The sequence below is a fragment of the Rhododendron vialii genome, chromosome 12a (assembly GCF_030253575.1).
Source record: "Rhododendron vialii isolate Sample 1 chromosome 12a, ASM3025357v1".
Lineage (NCBI taxonomy): Eukaryota > Viridiplantae > Streptophyta > Magnoliopsida > Ericales > Ericaceae > Rhododendron > Rhododendron vialii.
Genome location: NC_080568.1, coordinates 20,096,737 through 20,118,298, shown reverse-complemented (window position 1 = coordinate 20,118,298; position 21,562 = coordinate 20,096,737). Strand labels below are relative to the sequence as shown.

Genomic DNA, 21,562 nt, shown 5'->3' with positions numbered 1-21,562 from the left:
TGGAGGTTGAGCAACATGCTCAGGTAGAGAAGGATGTGGAGATTGAGATACATTCGGAGGTACAAGAGGATGAGCCACATGTTGTTCTACAGGAGGATGAGCCATATGATAATGTAGGGGAGGATGAGCCACATGCAAGTGTAGTCGCAGATGTTGTTTTTTACACTAGCTGCATTCGTGCCATGGCCGTCCTTGAGCCGTACCCACCTGATAGAGTATTGAGGCAGTTCGGCATGGTGTAGTTGATCCCTGGGCCTCCGTTAGTCCCGTTGCGAGGTAGTAGAGGCGCTAATAGTCATTCGTATAGTGTGGTTTACGCGTACACAGATGGTCAATGGAAAAATTGGCGCCATCATATCATGAATGCGAAGAAACGAGTTCCGATTTAGCGTGGAGTCCCGTGAGAGTCACACCCCAACTATCTTCCTTGGTTTTGGACGGTCTCCCACTTCAGGGTCTCACCCCGTCCCGTAGAGGTGTCGTATACCGAGAGTGCGGAAGAGTGCAATGCAGCTGCTTTGGCTATTTTGGACAGTGTTTTGGGTGGTACTAGGGCTACGACTTCAACTTGCCCGTATGAACTGCGACAAGCACTTGTTGAAGTGCGAAGGACTTTGAGGGGAACGGAGGCTACTGAAGCGAGCATAGCAGGCCCTAGTTCGAATCGTCGCTCGAGTCATTACACTAGGTGCCGGCGCCGTGACCGTACTTGAGACTTGGTGTTATATGACTTGTTTTTGATGGATTTTATGGCCTTGTATTTATTTTGGACACTTTATGGCCATGGTTTATGGACTACTTTCTATGGTGGAATGACTTTTGTTTTATTGCGAATAACTATTAGCATATTTGTGGTAATTGGATACTGTGAAAATATGAATGCTAAGTAGGACACCAAAACGTAAATTTTATGGTTTGAATCATTTTTGATACTTTCATAGGCACAAATAATTCGCTAGACAATACTCGTATGTGAAAATTTAGATTTAAATGAGGAATGCCGTACAAATGGACAATGCTCTAGACAAACATAGAACACTACCAAAAAAAAAAGGGTTTGCATGAATTTCATATTTTACAATAAGATTCTATGAACTAAAATTTTACATAAAAGTCGTTCGAGCCAACCTAGTCTAGTTCGATTATGTCCATCGTTGCCACATCGTTCCCCACTATGTTTTTAAACTCAATTTTTTTCTCCAGATAACCCGCTGTATTATTTGAAAGAATCAGAAGTGTCATTGAATACTCTTGTCAGCATGTTTGACAAGGAAGAACTTCGCTCCAAAAACCCATTTCGTACTCCAGATAATCCACTGCATTATTTGAAAGAATCTGAAGTATCAGTCAGCACATTTGACGAGAAAGAATTTTGCTCCAAAAACCCATTTTGTACTCCAGATAACCCGTTGCAATTTTTTAGGGAATCTGAAATTTCATTGAATAATCATGCCGAACCATTTTCAACAATAATAAATAAGGGAGTTAATTTTCAAATTCTCCTTTTAATATCCACACTCTTTTTCGTCCATTACAGCCCATTCATTCGGAAATAAATATCCGAAATATATAGCAAGTTTTGGACTTTAATTTCTGATTTATATACCAGTACTTGGATTTTAATTTCCAAATAGAATAAGAACTATCAGATAGAATAACACCAATTGGACACTAATGTTCGAACTGGATCAATAATTTCGAAAACAAATATCCAAAAGTTATACCCATGTTCAGACTTTAATATCTGATTTGCATACCTTTAATTGGATTCTAATTTTCGAACCGAATGAAAACTATGAGATAGCCTGACACCATTCGGATACTAATGTTCGAATTGGATCAATAATTTCGGAAAGAAATATCCAAAATTTATACCCATGTTCGGACTTTAATATCTTATTTTGTATACCTTTAATTGGATTCTAATTTCCGAACAGAATGAAAACTATGACATTCTTGTTTCTGAACAGAATGTCACAGACTTGACAACTATGAGTTTTCAAACAGAAATACAATATAAGAGTTTCCTTGACGATCCGAAAACTACAAGCAGACGTATTTATCCAATTTTCATAACATTAGAACACATTATATAATACAACACATTAAATCGTTTCTCAATCTAAAAATGACTAATTGACATGGATGACCTCCTTTGTTGCTACGTCAACGCCGATGATCTCGTTGAACTTCTGAATGGCCGCAACATGTGCTGCATCCTAATTTTTAGCAATAGAAATATGATGTCTTTTCCAATTGCAAGCTATTGGCGGCATAGGGGAACCTTTTTTTAGGAATACCTGTCAAATTGCATTAGGTACTTATAAAAGATAAATTAAGTTGGACTTAAGGAACACAATTCATTATATAGATGACAACAAATCATTTACCAAAATAATACCTGTACAAAGTTTCCGCCGTCAACAAACCCGATAGCAATAACCTTTCGTTTCATAGAGGGTAAAGGCTTCGATTGGAGGGGGAGGAATGTAAGACATTGAACATTTGATAAATAGACAAGGACACAATTATAAGCAGATGCTATGATGTGACCCATGTCTGGCATTGTCATCCAATGTTCCTGGGGCGCCAGAGTTTCATACTATGACAAGATGTGAAGTAATTCCCTAGCCCTTTGGGTCCCCCTTACCACTTGTTCGTAAAGGTGTAAATGGGTTTCCAACTCTTTCAGCAAATCACTTATTACCATTAACCACTCATGAACATCGCCTTTCATGAAGCCCGACACTGCCCAAAACCCACAATTCCCATCATCTTCAACATCCTTGACCGATTCTATGTAAGGTCTTATTGGTTCCGAGAACTGATTGATGAAGGGCATATAAAAAGTTGTGCTGGAACTTTTGCTTTCCCTTTCAGATTGAGCTGCGGTTTCTATTTGACGGGTTTAGGGGTTTGAAGGGAGGCCAGAAGAATCCCTACACGTCGAATTTTGGTCTTTGGCTGCATTTTTTTCTTTCGTTGACTTCCGACCGCGTGGTTGTGCATTCACTTTGGGTTCAACGAGAATACTGATTTTCGGATGAGCAAGCTCTTGCATCTTCTTAACATAATTGAGCTTTACATCATATTGATCTTCATTCAAGAACTTGTTGTAAAAACAATCAAAGTAAGCCAAAAGCGTCTCCTCCATCGAACCCTCATTCTGGGTTGCAAGCAAAGAAAGCCTCTTCCAATGGTCGTGGATTAACTCAATCGGTAGGGGGATATTTGCCATCTTGTAAGGAGCAATCTCATGAGCGCAAGGTAAACCATGGGTGTGCCTCAAAGAACACTCGCACTGACGCTTCGATTCCACAAACCATTCGACTTGATGGGATACCGCTAAAACAAGTGTCATGGCATTCGACGAAACAACTCCCCTTAGCCTATCAAATAGAGTTGTCCTAAAATCATGTTGCACAGAATTAAGGCTCTTCTCAAACGAAGCTTTGAATTCAGTAACTTGTAACAGCATCAATCTGTGAATCTTTTCCCATATAGTATCAAAATTGCATTGCGAGTTTTCAAGATGATTTTTTAGCTGCGAATGTGAACTCTCCGCCTTATGAATAAATATGGCAAGATATTAACCGTAGCAAATAACATGAATATATGAAAATTTTCCAAAAACGCGTGAATAACATGAATATTAAGGAAAATGCCAGAGCTACGAATGAAGCATTTACCTATTACTTGTTAGGTTTTCGAAATGCATAATTTTGTCCGTCCAAGCTCCTACAAACCTCTCTTTGTAGGGTACCAATCAATTTTTCTTGACGTACTCAAGTGCTGCAGGAACCATTTCAAAATTACACTTCAAAACACAAAGGCGCTCCTTGTACTGCGCAACACTCGATGAAAGGAAAACTAGGCCCCAACTGCAAATAAACTCCTCCCACATCTTGTCATCAAACATCTTTCTACCCTTGGCTAACATGTTGTTGCCAATATGCCACCTACATAGGAGGTTGGTAGCATGAGGGAAAACATTTGTGATGGCATTCGTAAGCGCCAACTCCCTATCCGTGACGATAACGGACGGAAGCGCGTTGGGATCCATCATGCCTTTTAGTTTCTCCAAGACCTAAGTGTAGTTTTCCATTTTTTCACACTTCATGAAAGCAAACGCTGCACAAAAAATCATCTTCGTCAATGTTACACCAACAATTTGAAGCAAAGGAAACTTGTACTTATTCGTCTTGTATGTGCAATCCATCATTAACACATGGGGAAAAGCACGTAACATCTCCCCGGCAGATGAGGGAGGCCAAAACAACTTCGTGACATTCTCAGTCTCGTTCCCACGGGTCCAATGAACATAGTGGTACTTTTCTAGCCAATCCAACAAATGTTGCATTTGAGATTTCCCAGCTTTCTCTATCACTCGATACTTTTGTCGTACATTGTACACAGTTTTCATAGACGTTACGTTCTCAGGATCTTGAACCTTCAAATGGGTTAGGATTTCTCTGGGTTTCACCAAAGCGACTGACAAATCAACCACTGTGCTAATCTGCTCTGTTGACAACCTCTCAGCATACGAATGGCCCTCCAAGTACAGCGCTGGAGGATGGTTGTGGGTGCCATTGTGGACAGAGACAGTCGAACCGTCATTGCCCTTTATAGCTTTCAATTCAAATGGGCATTCACATTTTTTGGTGCCCGTGGATCGCACTCTCTTCTTCACAGCTACCTCATTCCCATCAACTTTCTTCACAAATGGCCTATACTTACCACTCATTTCACATGAAAATCTCATCCTAGGTGTGCGATTCTTAATACATTTCTCAGATCCTTAATCACAATAATAAACCCGTGTTGTTTACCAGTGCATCTTATCCAATCTACCAATGCTTCATCGGATGAAAAAACCTATACACACATAACAAAAAATTATAGCCCGTAATATAAGATTGCACAAGATAAATACTCTATCAAAAAAACACTCACCGTCTCCGTTGTAAAATGCTCAATATAATCGTATGAAGGACTAGTCGAAGTAGGTAAAGTCGATGGCCCTACATAACTACCAAGTGTTGAAGTGTCACCATGTAACACCCAAAGACAAACTAGATAAGTGTAGGATTCTCTGCAGTTTTATTCAGATATTAATATCTGAAAACTGACACTAAATTCGGATATAAGAGTCCAACAATGTTGACGATATTCGGATATTAATATCTAAATAGTTGTACATAATTCAGACATTAGAGTCCGAAAAGTTAGTAAAGTTTTGGCACTGTGTATCCAACTGTAAGTGCATGATTCTCTGCAGTTTCATTCAGATATTAATATCTGAAAACTGGTGCTAAATTTGGATATAAGAGTCCAACAATGTTGACAATATTCGGATATTAATATCCGAATAGTTGTACATAATTAAGATATTAGAGTCTGAAAAGTTAGTAAAGTTTTGGCACTGCGTGTCCAACTGTGTCGGGCCAGAACTGAAATTGAAAATGGAGGGCTTCTGAATTGAAAATGGAGGGTGGGCTTACATCTTGCTGCGGTTTTTGCTCCGTCACTACAACATTTGTGATAGGTTTCTCTACTTCCATTGTGTGATCTTCCGACTCCAAATCGTGGTGTATTGATGGGTCAACTATTTCTTTTTTATAAATGGAGGGAGAGGAAGCAATCGAGATTTTCATTGACAATGTAGGAGGACGAGGAGAGGAGGAAGATAGGCAGACTTGGCTGCTGGTGGGAGGGGCCTGGTGGTGGGTAATGGCAGCTGGGTAGGGATGAAAATGGAGGAGTTTGAATGGGGGAAGGAGGGAAATCAAGGAGATGATTTTTTGTGGTTGTATGTAATGAGTTATGTAATATTCTCAAAGGTTAAAATGGTCAAATAACATGAGGTTTTAGGGGTATAATGGTCAAACTGCATGAGGGCATTTTTGTCCATAATTGATAAAAGTTTTAATCGGCTGCGAGTAGCAAGAAGTATGCTGCAAATAGCGGCCACCTTCCGTATTCATTGACTCAAATTGAAGGAAAATGTTTTTTGTTTAGATAAAATTCAAGAAAAATACCTTTGTGCATGACAAGTCATGCAAAACAATCACAAAATCCGTTCATGTAAAATTGAGTTATAGGTTCTTGAATTCGAGCACTAAATTTTACATTAGTTTGTTGAAGTGCAAAAATAGATTGTTTTGAAAGAACTGGTATCTCTTTTTCGGTTTTAAATGGACAAAAGATCAATTTGTTCATGGAGTATGGGGTAAATCTCTCTCCCCTTTTTCCTCTTTTCTTGGTTGGTCAATAAACAATAGGGTAAAATACATACTTGCCCATTAAACTATCCAAATAATGTTTACTTCGTCCTTAAACTATCAATTGCACAGCCTTTTACACTACTCCTTGCATACTAATTAAGGACAATTCACATTTTCAATCCATTGAACAAACAGAAGACCCATAGATTGGACGGAAAAGCACTAACCTAATGTTGCCTAAAAGAGGGGTATTTTAGACTTGTACTCGAAAACCCTAACACCCTAACACTTAAAATCATTCTCACCCGATCCAAAACCCTAGCATAACACAATCAAAGACAATCATTTGCCTAATTATGCTGTTACCATTAATAGAATCATGATGCCAAAGCTTTTTTTATGTGTACTAGTAACTGACGGTTAGGCTATCAAAATAAGAGACGTAAAAGAGAGAGAGAGGATGGGACTGTGAGAGAGATTGAGAGGAAGGAGGAGATACATATAAATACATGTATTGGTACTAGAAATGACATATATAGCCATCAACTAAATTTTCTGTTTGTTCAATGGATGGAAAACGTGAATTGTCCTTAATAAGTATGCAATGGGTAGTTTAAGAGGTAAATGTGTGCAATTGATAGTTTAAGGACGAAATAAACATTTTTTGGATAGTTTAAGGGGCAAGTATGTATTTTACCCTAAAGAATACAAGCACAAAAACCAAGATGAAAAAAGGGAGGATATTAGAGTAAGAACTGAGCCATTCGAAATTGCCTAAAATGGCTATAAACAATTGTTTTGCAGTTGCTTCCCTTTCCTAATTGTGTGGTGTTGTTATATTTTGTTAAATTGAGGTATGATGCTTAATCCTAACCCATTGGTTAGAGAATTAGAGAATTGAAAAATATTCGACGATAGTGCCTACTAGGTGTTCGATTGAATGCCCAGCAATGAGTGATGAGATAGTATGGTTAAGGGCATCGAAAATAGTTTAAAATCTATATGTTGGCTAATGTGGAAGGGCGACTCTTGGTTATTTACTTATGCTCACTTCGTGGGTGCTTTTTTGGACAATTTTCAAAATTCATCTAACCTTTGAGAAGGTGAAATTTGCTAAGAATCTAGAGATTGGAGAGAATGGGAATTGGGTTTTGTTTTTTATCTGTTTGTTGATTAATTTCTGTCTCTTTTTCATCCTTTCTGGTGAAGAAGATCTTGCACATGTCAATTTAAGGAATTTGGGTCCCATTTTTTCCCACATCAGCGGTATGTGTATGATTTGTGTAGTTTGTATGTGCAAATAGACTCTTTGTTTGGTTGCCAGTGATAAGCATTGCTATTAGCAAAACGGAAACTGGTGCAGTGATCCCTGCAAGGATCCTATGTAACTCGCGCACGTGGCGATTGGGCCCCACAAATTCTTGATCTCATCTCTCTTATACGCATTTCAAAATGGACAATCCAAATACAACAACTCATACAACCTCTCACATACATGTGGAACTCACACATAGTAGTGTGTGTGGAGCCCATATGTATGTGAGAGGTTGTGTTTGGTGTTGTGTGAGTAACATTTTTGTTTCAAAATTTTGCCCAAATTTTGATCGAAAAACTTAAATTTCTCAAATTTCTCTCCGCCAAACCCATATTTGCCTAAATTAAGTACTTACTATTTTTTAAAAAGGTAATTTCAAACTCAAAAATAATGTGTTTACACAAATAATTTTTCGAGCAATATCGATCTTGTTTGATAGATCTCATTGAGATCTTTTGAACGGTGCAAAAAAAATCAATAAATTATTTTCCATTTACATTATTTTTTAGTTTGAAAATATGAAATAAGTACTTATTTTTTAAGAAGGTGTTCTTGAACGGGACCTTATACACAAACCCACTCACATTTATATGAAGGCCCACATACATTACACTTTCAGTATATGTGGGCCCCACCAAAAGATGTGAGTGTGTGTGTAAAATTTTTGTGCAAGTGTGTGTGGTTGAATAAATTTCTCATGGTTTTGACCCACGTTACATAGATTTGGTACATGTGTCTGTGTTGGGTGCTGGTATATGTTTTTTAGTAGTTAGGATTTTTTTTTTTCTTTATCTCTTTGATACATGTGTCTGTGCTGGGTATCTTTTGCGCACCTCGACTAATCTATTTTAATAACTCAAGTTGTTGGAAACTTGGAATAATCTATTTTTATTAAGGGAAGAGAACACATCAAAATATTCAAGTTTTCAAGCGTATTATTTCAAGTATAGCACCAGTGGTGTTTAAAAAGCATTTTAGACATTTCATACATGATTTTGATTTTTTATGCAGAGTATTAATGATTAATGGGGTTACAAGTTATCCGGTATCCGTATAATTAGCCAAATATTGAATGCCAATATCCGACACAACTACTTTACATATCAATAATGCTACAAACACAACATTAATCCAATCACAACACTAGTGCAATATTGTGTTTAGATTGTTGTGTACCACTTTTTGTTTACATGTGGGCTCAATTTTTCCATACCAAACTAAGTATCTACATTTATCATACCAAAATGAACATGTACAAATGAGTATGTACCTCTATCATATCAATCAATCGATCATGCACAAACTCAGTATGTACCTACATCACACCAAATTGATCATATACGTGTGACTATGATATCTGTGCACATGTCACACCAATCCTATTATCCGGTAGTATGTAAGAAAAACCAATAGAACCTCGAGCGAACTTGACTAGAGTAGAAATGCTACACAGGCTCACGAGGGATACCAGCCATCACCAAGTCCACGTCTGGTGCAACCTTGGTTGGTGGAAAAGAGTGGGAGGGAAGTGGCACCTGTGGACAAGGGCGGAAGTACACCCACCATGGATTGGGCTATAGCCCAGGTCCACTTTAGAAATTCCCTCCAAAAAAATTATAAATATCTAGTTTTTATAAGTAGTGGAGTCAGAATTTGATCTCAAGGGGCCAGCTTAATAGTTATATATTTTTTGTCGGAATGTATACTTATTATATCATAAAGTGTTTGCTTTCCAACACATTAAATTTGTACATTGAAATAATTTTAGCCTAATGTAGTTAAAGTATATCAATAATTTTGCATTTTTCTTTAGGTTATTTCAACAGCCACAAGTTTATTTTTTATTTATGAAAAAAATTGAGAAATGAGAATGTAAAATAACCGATTTTTTATCAAATCAAACCAAAATTATTACGATTATAAGTACCTATATATATGAACAATTATCAATAATATTCGAAATCAAGTATATAAAAAAAATAAAATTTAAAACTCTGGGTTGGGGCCCCTAGGCCCCAACATAGCTAACGCCCTTGATTTTTAGAAATTCTAAAATATCTAGCTCTAGAAGCTCTAAAATATCATTGTGAAATATCCAGAGTTTTTTTGTGAGAATTAGCCATAAATGTAAATCTAGAATTATCTCAAAGTTTATCTTGTATGAAAATATCTTTGTACTAGAGCTTTCCATGAAGTAGTATAAATAGGGATAGGTTCTAGCCATTTTGTGCCAAGCAAAAAAAATTTTTTGAGTTCAAATGTAATGCAAATACTCTTCTTCCCCACTATTGTCTTTAGTATTCTTCCTCCTCCAAAAATCTTGAACGTATTTTAAGATACGCGATACGTATCCGGTACGATTTATAAAATTGAAAAAAAATTTGCCCACCAAAATGTTTGGGCAAATTTTTTTTTAGATTAGCCCAAGATAGAATCAATTTTTGGTTCCACCTTTGCCTGTGGAGGAAAGTCTGGTGCAGCCCCGGTAAGTGGAAGAGAGTGGGAGGGGCGTGGTGGACGAAGGTGGAAGGGGTGTGGTGAACGAAAGGGGGAGGGGCGTGGTGGACGAGGGCGGAAGAGAGTGGAAGGGAAGTGGCTGTGGAGGAAAGTACGGTGCAAACTGGGCAAGTGGAAGAGAGTGGGAAGGGCGTGGCTGTGGACGAAAGTATGGTGCAAACCGGGAGAGTGGGAGGGGCGTGGTGGGGGCCCAAGAAGTGAAGGTCGAGCCACGGGGAGAGGGTGGCAGGGGTGGTGCAGGCAGGGCCGGCCCCGGGGAAAACCCCGCAAGCCCTCGGTCTTGGGCAAACCCCCGGGCTGGGCAACCAAAAAAAAAGGTTTTCGAGTTAAATTATAAATAAAAAGAGTTTCCCATTGTAACACAACCATTTGCTTGCTGTAATGGTTGCTGCGATTGTCAAAGATGTCGTGTCTCTAGGGTTCGATGCCCAAGTAGTCCCTTAATTTTCCTCCATTCTTTTTCTCTCTTTTTTTGTTTCCTCCAATCCACAATTTTTGTTCTACCTCTTTTTTTTCCCCTCCCAACGATAAGTTATAAATGATATATTCTTACATTTGATTTAAAAAAAGTCATAGTTAAATAAATAGAGCAAGTTAACACGGTTTTTATTTTTATCTTCGAACTACCATTTCGCAATATAAGATTAAAGAGATTGGCAATGATCTCAATTGTAAATGAGACGCAATTCCACTAAGATTATTTTTGGACATTTTGGGGATTTTTTAACTTCTTATGCTTTTCAAGACCATTTTCTTCACGTATATCAACAATAAAACCCAAAAAACAAAAGATAGCGAAACGGGCCCCGAGTTTTTAAATAAGTAAAGTATGATGACTCAATTAAAAATTTGCTTCAAAAAATGTAACGATCCGGATTTTTGACCAAATTTTTTTTTCCTAAATATAATATTATTAGAATTATTTTCCTTAATGCAATTCTTTTTTTTAAATACAATTATGCATGCAATATATACATGCATTCTTTTTAAATTTTTTTATACACACACATGCGTGCATGCACACTCCTTCTCCTCCCTCACCTCAAACTCCTTCCATCTCTCTGTCTCCTACTCAGTCTCTACTTCCTCCCTAACCCTAAAATCAAACCCAATTCGTCCATTCCAAATCTCATGAACCCAACCCCATTAAATTCACTCTTATTCTCTTCCACCAAAATTCTCCTATAAATACCCCACCCCATTGACCCACTAAAATACCACGATATTTTCCACACTCCACCGACCAGAAAAGAAGAGAAAAACAAAAGAAAACCAAGCTCCAATCAATGGAGTTTTAGAGAGAGAAAGTTAGAGCGAGAAAAGTGGGTTTCATAGCTACGTTCAACCGAAATCCAATTCCCCCATTCTAATCACTTCCTACAACTCCAAGCATCCCTAAACATCATCCAATTCGATCCCAAGGTCTCCCGATCGAAGAACCCGAAGCCTTCTTTCCCAAAATTTAAGTTTCGTTTTTGATTCAATTCGATCCAATCAAGGTATTATAATTCATTCCAACCCCTTTTCCAAGTATATTAAGTGTTTATATGCTTAACCCTATGTCCCGAACCAAAAAAAATATAGTTCACCGCGCATTTTCTGCCGTATTTACCAATTTGATATTATTTTTGAGTTTGATACTTTATTTGTAATTATTTACGAAGAAGATGACCATTATGATATTTATTTTACAATCTTTCTGATATTAATATTATAAAAAACTACTGACTTAATATTATTTTCTTACAATGTAATATCATATTAGAATAAAACGTATTAATTATATCATTTTAATTTATATACTCTTATTTAGTAACTTTAAATGTTTCGAAACCACTTTTCGACATCCCAAACACTATTTTTGACACCCGGACTAATTTTCCTAGACTTCTCACACTGCAAAGATCATAACTTGTTAATATCATTTTTTTTATTTTAATATCTATTTATTTAATTTTTTTACTTATTTTCATTCAAAATTTTCAAACGAAAAATCTTTGCGACCTTCCGAACAATGTTTTTAACATCCAAACTACTTTTTCTAGACTTCTCGCATCTCAAAGATGATATCTTGTTAATTTTATATTTTTTTATTTAATTTACTAATTATTATATTTTTATAATGTTTCCAAACAAAATTTCCTTACGACCTTATAAACCTTATTATAAATGTCCGAATAATTTTATTTAGACTCCTTACCTTCCAAATATGAAACGTTACTAACCTCGACCTATTTTATATATTAAATAATTTATTATCCATTTGTTTTACTTTCGGCAACTTTTGTTAATATCTTTATTTAAAATAATTCCGCGACCCTCCGAACCCAACTTTTAATGCTCAACTAGTTGCATAGGACCTTTAGGGCTCTTAATAAGGTCATGTTAATTATTCTAAATATTTTTACTTAATTAATGTATTTAATTATTTTTTAATCAATCTAATTTCTTAGAAATAATTAATAAGAGCCTAAAATAAATATTTTTAAAAAATTTCTTTTCTTAAAAATTTTCTTTTCAGTTCTTACATTATTAATGACATCTTGACCATGCAAGACTAAGGGCAACGGCCCATTCATAAGAGGTTGTGTGATTGCATTGCTTGTTATTTGTTTTAATTATTATTTATTTTAATTATTATTCGTTTTAATTGTATATTGCACCGATACTTGATTTGGATGCTAGATTGGACCTTAGAGACATGGGGTGGTATGCGAAATAGAATTTACCTAGACGATACTAGGTAAGGGATGAATGAGAGTTTTATTTTTAGATTGTTTGCAGGTGTGATGTTGAGAAGTGATGAGTTGCATGTGGTAATTTGAAACTGGCAAAGTAAGCCCAGTGATGAAGTGATGAATTTGATTTGGAACTGGCAAAGTAAGTCCAGTGATGATTTAAAACCTGGCGGTGGTCTAACGATGTTTGTGATGATAAAACCTGGCGGTGGTCCAGTGATATTTTCTGATGATAAAACCTGGCAGTGGTCCAGCGATGTTTGTGATGATAAAACTTGGCGGTGATCCAGTAATATTTTCTGATGATAAAACCTGGCGGTGGTCCAACGATATTTGTGATGATAAAACTTGGCAGTGATCCAGTGATATTTTCTGATGATAAAACCTGGCGGTTGTCCAGCGATGATTCTGATGATAAAACCTGGCAGTGATCCAGTGATATTTTCTGATGATAAAACCTGGCGAGTGTCCAGCTATGATTGTGAAGTGATTTGTGAAGTGGTGTATAAGATAGGCGAACCCTAGTTGTGATTCAGACGTGATAAGCTTTCTCCTTGTTGTAGTTATTGGGGTACACACTCGGTACATAACTGAGGTGTATCTGCGATAGTAAAGGGAAATGATCTCATGAGACCGAGCATGGCTAGCGGTTGGGGAAGGAAAGATCTCGTGGAGAGATCTTAGATTTCAAATTAGGTTAATGGATAGTAATAACTAGTTTATATGAAAAAATCTCTGTTTTACTTTTTCGCATTACTATTATCCTGTTGTTTGCTATCTGTAAAGTAAGAGGGGTGGTTGGGTTGGATTATTCTACTAGGTGATTTATCACTCACGAATACGTCTGTATCCTGGCAAATCGTTTGTTTCGGCGATCAATTTGCCAGAGGGCGCAGGATTCAATGAAGGGGATCCAATGATGGTGCAGTTCGACACGGAAAGAATATCAGGAACGTAGATTGAGTATGCTTGGGATTCGTGACAAGCTTAGAGTCAGCTCCGAAGTTAATGTATTTTGATTCAGTAAATTTATCTTGAAATTGTAATAGCTAAACCTTTATTTTGAAAATTTTTATTTATTTAGCAAAATTTTCCTAAAGAATCATTTTATTTTGCTTCCAAAAAGTCGGGCCATTACAAAAAATGCTAGAAAAAGTTATTTTCTTTAAATCGGATCGTGCTAATCATAAAACACTATAAACGGGATTTACATTTTAATGTTGATTTTCTTGATGTAATTCAAGCTAAAAAAATGATGTAACTTTTTTTTTGGTACTTGAATTATATATATATTTTTTTGTATGACTTTATAGTAAGTGGGCAACAAAGCATGATATTGGGCTAGGGCTAGGTACGGGGGTGGTGCAAGCCCACGAAGTGAAGGTCAAGTACTCATGGGACGAGGGTGGCGGGACTGGTGCAAGGGTGGTGCTGGCCCAAGAAGTGAAGGTAAACTTGGGGGGAAAGGGTCGTGGGGGTGCTGCAGGGGTGGTGCGGGAGCAAACAGCCTAGGTACATGGATGGGTGGTGCGAGGAGACGGGGGGGGCTGCTGTCCCAATTTTGGGGCCCACCGCGGTCTCGCTTCGATGATCTGAATCGTTCACTTTGTAGAGCTCGTCGAGTAGAACAACTACGCAAAAAATCAGCTTAATTGGATATCATTAAGTACCTGATCGGAGCCCATATAACTCTCAGTCCATGGGTTACAGTGGATTTGATCCAGTGTTTCGGATCCATTCTTTTTAAGATAAAAAGGTTCCGATCAGGTACTTAATGATATCCAATTAAGCTGATTTTTTGCATAGTGTTCTACTCGACGAGCTTTACAAAGTGAACAATTCAGATCATCGAAGCGAGACCGGGGTGGGCCCCAAAATGGGGTGCAGCAGCCCCCCTCCCTCCGGTGCGAGGAAGGGTGGCCGAAGCTGCCAAATGAAACACATACAAGAGGATAAAAAGTATGGGTGCTGCTAAATACAACTGCGAATTTACTACATGTAGTCAGTTCATAAAAGGAAATTTTTGATTTCCCTTTTATGAATTGGCTACATGTAGTAAATTCGCAGTTGTATTTAACCGGGCCCAAAAGGATTAATTAGCCACTATATATTCTAGAAAGAAATTGCAAAAAAAAAAAAAAAATTTGTTTGATGAAATTTTTCCAAAATAAAAATAAGACTGAAACATACCATGAAGTATATTTTGAAGATGGGAAATGATTTTTGCACACTATTCAAAACTGCATTCTAAAATTTGCTTCTAATGTGCTTTAAGAATTAAATTTTGTGTCATATTATAAGCACTATAATACAAAATTAGAAGTGCATTTATAAAAAAGAAAAGAAAAGAGTGCAAAAATCATTTTACTTTGTGGTAAAGTCAATTAAACGCCTGTTGCGTGCACCCGTCCTCACTGAAATCCCTTGAAACCCCACTTTTACCTCTTAAGTTTAAAAATGGAGTATCTGAATGACTGAATGTATCCTTGAAAAATCTTATATAGCTATATTTGTCCCTATTAACACTAGTTTTAGCCGGTGAAACTTATTTTTTTCTGGTATCAAAACAGAGGTTATGTGTTACAATAGGTGTAACGCTCCGAATTTTGAGAACATTAAATAAACATTTTTATTGAAAATCTAAATGGAGCCTGGCTCATTATTACAGCATAACTCTCATAAGAGTACATTTATTACACAAAGGGAGGAAATTAGGGTTCTTGTTTACAGCTCCGTCTACTCTTCCATCCTAACCAGCTCCTCAGCTCCAAAAGCCTCCAAGGTGTACAGCTCACATTGATCATCTATAAAGTCTGGCACATTATACCAGCATCGTCACCAGTATAATATGTCATGGTCATCAAAGATAACACCATGAGCTACAGGAGCTCAATAGAATAATCTATATCCACCAAACCTTAACTTACAATCAATAGATCATAAAATTAACAATTTTCACATAGTACATGCGTATCTAACAAAATAGTTAACAATGACACATCTATATTCACTATTCAAACTAACGTTGGTATCCATTATTTTTTAAGTTTCTCCTACGTGACTCGTCGTAGATCGTGTCTCGTTTTCATTTACCAAATCATCATTTTCAAAATCGTTTTTAACACACCCAACCTCGGTTCCGCCGTTCCGGTCTCCCGAGTATTCTCACAATGGTTCCACCGCACCGGGTTCCCATTGGCACACAAAATTTTGCATTGGCTCTCTCCGCGGATAACCAAGCTACACACCCAACCTCGATTCCGCCGTTCTGGTCTCCCGAGTATCCTCACAATGGTTCCACCGTCCCGGGTTTTCATTGGCACACACACACATACACCACACAATAGGCAAGTCCGGCCACATTGCGGTTTTAAAACCACACCTTCTCTTTAACACACCCTAGGCGTCATGTTTCTACTTTCTCGATTTATGTGTCTCGTTTTCATGTAAAGACTCTGCGATAGGACTTTTCACGTAAGTAATCATAATTCATTCATTGAAATCTTGAAACTAAACTAGCAAGATCATCCAACTCTATATAACTTATCATGCTCATATTATCACGTAGTCATGCTCAAACATTTAACACACAATATAAAGCATAGTGTCACATGGACAGACACCTTTGGAGTGAATACCACTTATGCTTTATCATACATCAAACAAGTAGACCAAGTAATCACATATACATGCTCATAACCATCCTTAAGATCAAAATACGAATCCTTTTATTCAAGTTTATGCTTTCGAAATCCGTTCTCTCTTCCTCTTAGGGAAATTCAAAACAACATATGCTTTTCCGAAAAATAAAGTCGATATATTCAACATAGTCATATTTCTTTTCAAGCCTTTAGTAAAACATTTTTCAAGTTCTTATGCATTTCAACATACCAACAATATACACATTTCTATTTATACTTAGAGAAGTGGTTAGAAGTATTTTACCGTTCTTCTTAGTAGTAGGGCGGCTATGGAAAAGTAAGTCGACTATCGGACGGAGTGACTTCCTACGGTAAGCTTCCGGTAGCTTCGAAAGAGAAAGGTTTCTCTCGAAACTAGTTCTTGACTATACTACTTAACTTTTTGGATCGAAAGGGTGGTCGAGTGGTGGTTTGGTGGCGACTTTAGATGAGTTTCTTGAAGAACTCAAGAAGAACTCAAAAACACCTAGAATTTCTTCAAAAATGATACAAGAACACTAAAGTTTTCTAGAGAGAAGTTGGAGGATGGAAGGAGTGAGTTGAATGGCAAGAATGAGGTGCTATTTATAGGAAAAGGATGGACTCTCCCCTCCCTCTTATGGCCGGCCCCCCTCTCTCCTCTTCTCCCTTTTTCCATGTCTTGTCCAATCAAGCTTTATAAGCATGCCATGACTTGTCAATCCAATTTAGGTTCAAAATCTAGGTTATCATAAAGGGTTTTTGGCTTGTCTTGTCCTAGGAAAACTTGCTTGCAAGAAAGAATAAAATGATTGGCTAGGTTTATACTTAAAGAAGCCTAGAAATGTGTTGTCACATTGTACTTAGGTAGAGTGTAAGAATAGGCTAGGTAGCTTGTTTGAGTGTACAAAATCACATGCACATACATACCATTCTCTCTCTCTTTCAGCCTCCCTCCCCTCTCTTTCTCTCTCGGCCTCTCTCCCCCCTCTCTCTCTCTCTAGTACTAAGTGTGTGTTTGTGTGTGTGTGTGTGTGTATAATTACACTAAAGTATAGTAGTCCTATTAGGTCTATGGAAGAGGAGATGATGAGTGGTAAGGCTTCCAATGACAAGAATATTGTCACTTGGGTAATATTTTCCTAGAAAGTGCATATATGTATATATAGACATATATAAGTACTTAGAAAATCTAGAAAAGTGTTTTTGGTGGATAACTTAGGTTTAGGACTATTAGTCTTAGGGTTGCATGCATGACAAGACTAAGTTTGCTTCTTTTGGAAGCAAAATGATGGCTTCCTTTGGTCCATGATTTGTCTTGTCAAATCTATATATTCATTGGCAAATTCTAATGTCTATTATCCAAGGGATAAAAATTTCCCTAGCAACATTATCCAATGGGTAGAGGAATAATGAGGATAAGTAAGGTTGAAATGACTAGGCATGAAGTATAATGATTACCTCCCTAGGTCTAAAAGGCTCAATTAGGGTTGAGAGGGGTCCATAAGGCTCAAAGATGGTCAGAAAGATTCATCTAGGGTTTGGAGATTGTAACTAGGTGAAGTGGTAATTCAGTTCCTCCAACTAATCGGTTGAAAACTAATTGTATTTGCCAAGTAGGATTTCTAGCCAAGAAATACAATTTAAAGATTTTATTTTATTCACTATGAAAATATACAAGTGCTTCTATAAGCATACTTGTCTTTAGAAAAGGACTAAATTGTGCGGGACGAAAAGATATAATTTTATAAATCTCAAATCTAATTAGGACGGATTATTAGAAATTGAAAAGGAATTTTAAAAGCAAATTCCAGGTAGTTAAAATAAAATTTAAATATTTAACGAAATTTTTATTTACAAAAAATCAGGGTTGTTACAGTAGGAGTTAGTACAAGTGCTTAACTTTTAGCAATTTTTGAAGGTTTTGTTCTTACTGAAAATAAATCACGTTAGTTAGTTTTGCAGCAGATTTTGTAGATTATTGATTCCTCTTGACGAGAGAAATTGGAAAAGCAAAAAATATTTACTTTCTAAAAACTGGTTATTTTCAAAAATATTTGGGTAAACATCATAATTTTTTACTTTTTAGATTCATTTTGACGAGACGAATCGAAAAACCAAAAAAGTGAGGCACAAAATTAATAAATGCAAAAAAAAATTAAATACTTAAGGACAAAACAAGAAAAATTCCAAAAAGTGCTTAGTGGAACAACATGCACCTTATACGTGTATTTTGAAAAGATAAAAATTAGAGGCATCACTCTATACATACGAGCGTTTATTTATTTTCAGTGCAATTTTTTTACTATCTCATTGGTGTTTACCATGAAAGTTTTTCACTGAGATTGTGTTGAATAATTGCTCCCACAGAAATAAATTTCTGACTTTACAAGTAAAGTTAAAATTTAAGTAGTTATAAAGATTTAGCCATATTGGAAGCTCCATCTCAGAAGGTAGAGCTGCCGGAGCCAAATACCTCTCGTCGTGTAGAAACTGCGCATATGAGAGTACAATGTAAGACACTATATATGTAGATCTTGTTTTTGCATACTCTACATTTTTGGATTAGGATTATTCGGACAATGTAATTAACAAACTAAAAATCAAATGTAGATATATTTGGTGCATCTTTCCTTTCAAGTTATATAGTAGTAAATCATATTCTAAAATATTTTTGGTCAAATAAATTAATTAGAAAAGCTAAATATGAGATAATTTATAATTGATACCAAATATTCTCTTCATCTTTCTTTTAAGTAGTGAACAACTGAGATATATTAAGTAGGGAACAATTTTTTGAATATATGTGGTTACCATATATGTGCTTACCAAGCACCAATCGGGTAGGGGTGGGGATAGAAAGGGCACATCGACGCCATATCCAAGACTGCAATGAAATACCAAACCGCTCCATAAGTATGATTCACGTTTTTTCAGAAATCAACAGATATCATATAGTAATTTATACACACACAACAGGATACGTGAAAAGGTACAAAACAGAATACGCGAAAATGCAACAGAACTATATGCCCCGATTGTGGCATTGCAGCATCACAGTGATCGTTTCCTCGAGATCTCCAAAAGATGAAGATTAAGGAAGTAATTACGAACAGGAATATGAAGATTAAGGAAGTTATGATCGTAGCCATGGCCGATCAACGGATTCGAGTTTAAGCTTCACTTTCGAGCTTCAAATTTACGATTTCACTCCGCTCATTAGGTGAGGTTTTCGTCACTCATCGGAAATTCAACTGCTACGGGTCCAGTAACTCCAAAATCAAACTTGTTTATGAGTGCGAGAACATATATAGATTGTGTGAATTCAATGAACTTCAAAACAATCGATCACATCTTTAACATTTCGCTCTGTTCATTAGATAAGGTTTTCGATCACAGGAACTTCAACTAATTCCGTGTAGAGAGAGAGAGAGAGAGAGAGAGTACCGCTGATTTGCTGAACAAGAGAGTACTGCTGAGGGAGAGAGATCGGTAGTGAGAGAGTGAGTGTGTGCGCGCGCGAGAGAGAGATAAAATGAATGAAATTTTGGCGGGACAAAGGGCTGTTGGCTATATATAAGGGATCCGGAGCACAGCGCAGGTAATAGCTGCTTGCTCTGGTTAAGCACCCCACCCCACCCGTCAGCGAAAAAAGAAAGAAGGATGGGTAACTGCACCCTTTAACTCAACCACGGTAAACTTGAAGACGGTTTACTCACCCAAAGGAGAAAATTTGCTCGAGATCAGAAAGCACACGTGTGCAAAACAATAAAACTTAGGTATACCATTTGGTGTACACCATAAGTATACTGTGTTGTGTAGAATTCATCTCGAAATTCCACACAAATAATCGAAATTGTTTAATATATCTAAAATATATACTCCACTTTTTAAGAGTTCTAAAAAAAAAAATAGCTTAATCGAATGTCTGTAAGGACCTGATATGTAATACTATAAATGAATTCAACTTTCCGCATCTCTGTAAGTTCAATTTTGTTTTTTTTATCTGTAGTTCAATTTTGTTTTGTTTTTTGTTTTTGTCAAAATGTTAGGAGATTTCATTAATACGAAATAAGCATACAATCAAAGAGGGTTATTAATCTCAAAACAGAGACAATAACCAGGAGGTCTAGATTCACAAGTTTTTCACTCTAGAGCTTCACAAACCACCATGACTATCCCTTGATCATCAACTAGCATTCCAATAACTGGATATCAGACTGACTAATTTTGTTCACCCACTTTTAAAAGTGAGTAAACATTACCCATCATGTTTCCAGTCATATTTTGATATCAGACTGAGCTAATTTCTTTTGCATAGACCTTTTAAAAAACATTGTAAAAAAATTACACCGATTCGATCATTTGTGTGGTTTGATTATTTGTATGGGACCTGAGATGGATGACACGAAGTCATCAAAAAATGTACCCATATAATTAAATTCTACAAAGTGCTACTAAGAATATGAAAGCCTTTTTGTATGTTTTTTATTATTGATATTTGCTACTCCATTGTGACATGCAGGTCACGGGTTCGAGTCGCGAAAAATGTCTCTCTGCTGGTTACAACGAAAGATCCCTCACTGCAAACTTTCCCAAAGACCCATACGCGAGCGAGCGATTCGATCACCATATTCCAATCGCTTCTTGGAACGTCAGCTGAGAGACCGAGGCTGGGCGTAGAGAGAGGGAGAACCGGAGCCAAGAGCAGCTTGAGAGAATGCGTTAACAAATGTGAGTTGATTGACCTGGGATTCACAGGACCAAAGTGCACCTGGTCTAATTTGAGGGAGGGACGAAGCCCCATAAAAGAGAGAATAAACAAGGCTTACTGCATACAATGAAGAATGAAAAAAATTCCTTCCCAGAGTCCATTGTTAGACATCTACCACGCACGCAGTCTGACCACTGCCCTGATGGATTTGTCATCCTGCTCTCCCCTTCCGTTTAGTTCTGGACTTCCTCTAGTTGGTCTGGGGTTTGCCTATTGATATATTTGTTGCTTTTTCAGGTATGATTATGAGATGTGTTGTAGCTAGATTGATAAGAATTTCCTTTCCACAATCTAAAAGACCCACAAGGCTCATCAAGGAAGGAAAGATGCATCAG

General features: G+C 36.9%; 2 protein-coding genes across 2 annotated transcripts; both read right to left on the bottom strand.

Annotated features, from left to right (window-relative positions):
• Window positions 1-1,238: 1,238 nt before the first annotated feature.
• On the bottom strand, window positions 1,239-4,063 carry LOC131309542 (uncharacterized). Its single transcript, XM_058336158.1, has 6 exons — window positions 3,786-4,063; window positions 3,014-3,482; window positions 2,651-2,824; window positions 2,402-2,581; window positions 2,151-2,219; window positions 1,239-1,316 (listed from the first exon to the last, which is right to left on the bottom strand). The coding sequence occupies exons 1-6, from the start codon at window positions 4,061-4,063 to the stop codon at window positions 1,239-1,241; spliced, it is 1,248 nt and encodes a 415-aa protein (XP_058192141.1).
• A 24-nt stretch (window positions 4,064-4,087) lies between these two features.
• On the bottom strand, window positions 4,088-4,744 carry LOC131309541 (uncharacterized). The gene has a single exon (XM_058336157.1). It carries the CDS (start codon window positions 4,742-4,744, stop codon window positions 4,088-4,090), a length of 657 nt encoding a protein of 218 aa, XP_058192140.1.
• Window positions 4,745-21,562: the final 16,818 nt, after the last annotated feature.

Excerpts from the sequence above, each read along its gene's own strand:
- LOC131309542 (XM_058336158.1), bottom strand. The coding sequence starts at position 4,063 with ATGGATCCCAACGCGCTTCCGTCCGTTATCGTCACGGATAGGGAGTTG. Across the intron at positions 3,483-3,785 it reads ATGGTTCCTGCAGCACTTGA|ATTGATGCTGTTACAAGTTA; the intron begins GTACGTCAAGAA and ends AAAGATTCACAG. Across the intron at positions 2,825-3,013 it reads GTATTCTCGTTGAACCCAAA|TTCTCGGAACCAATAAGACC; the intron begins GTGAATGCACAA and ends TTCATCAATCAG.
- LOC131309541 (XM_058336157.1), bottom strand. The coding sequence starts at position 4,744 with ATGAGTGGTAAGTATAGGCCATTTGTGAAGAAAGTTGATGGGAATGAG.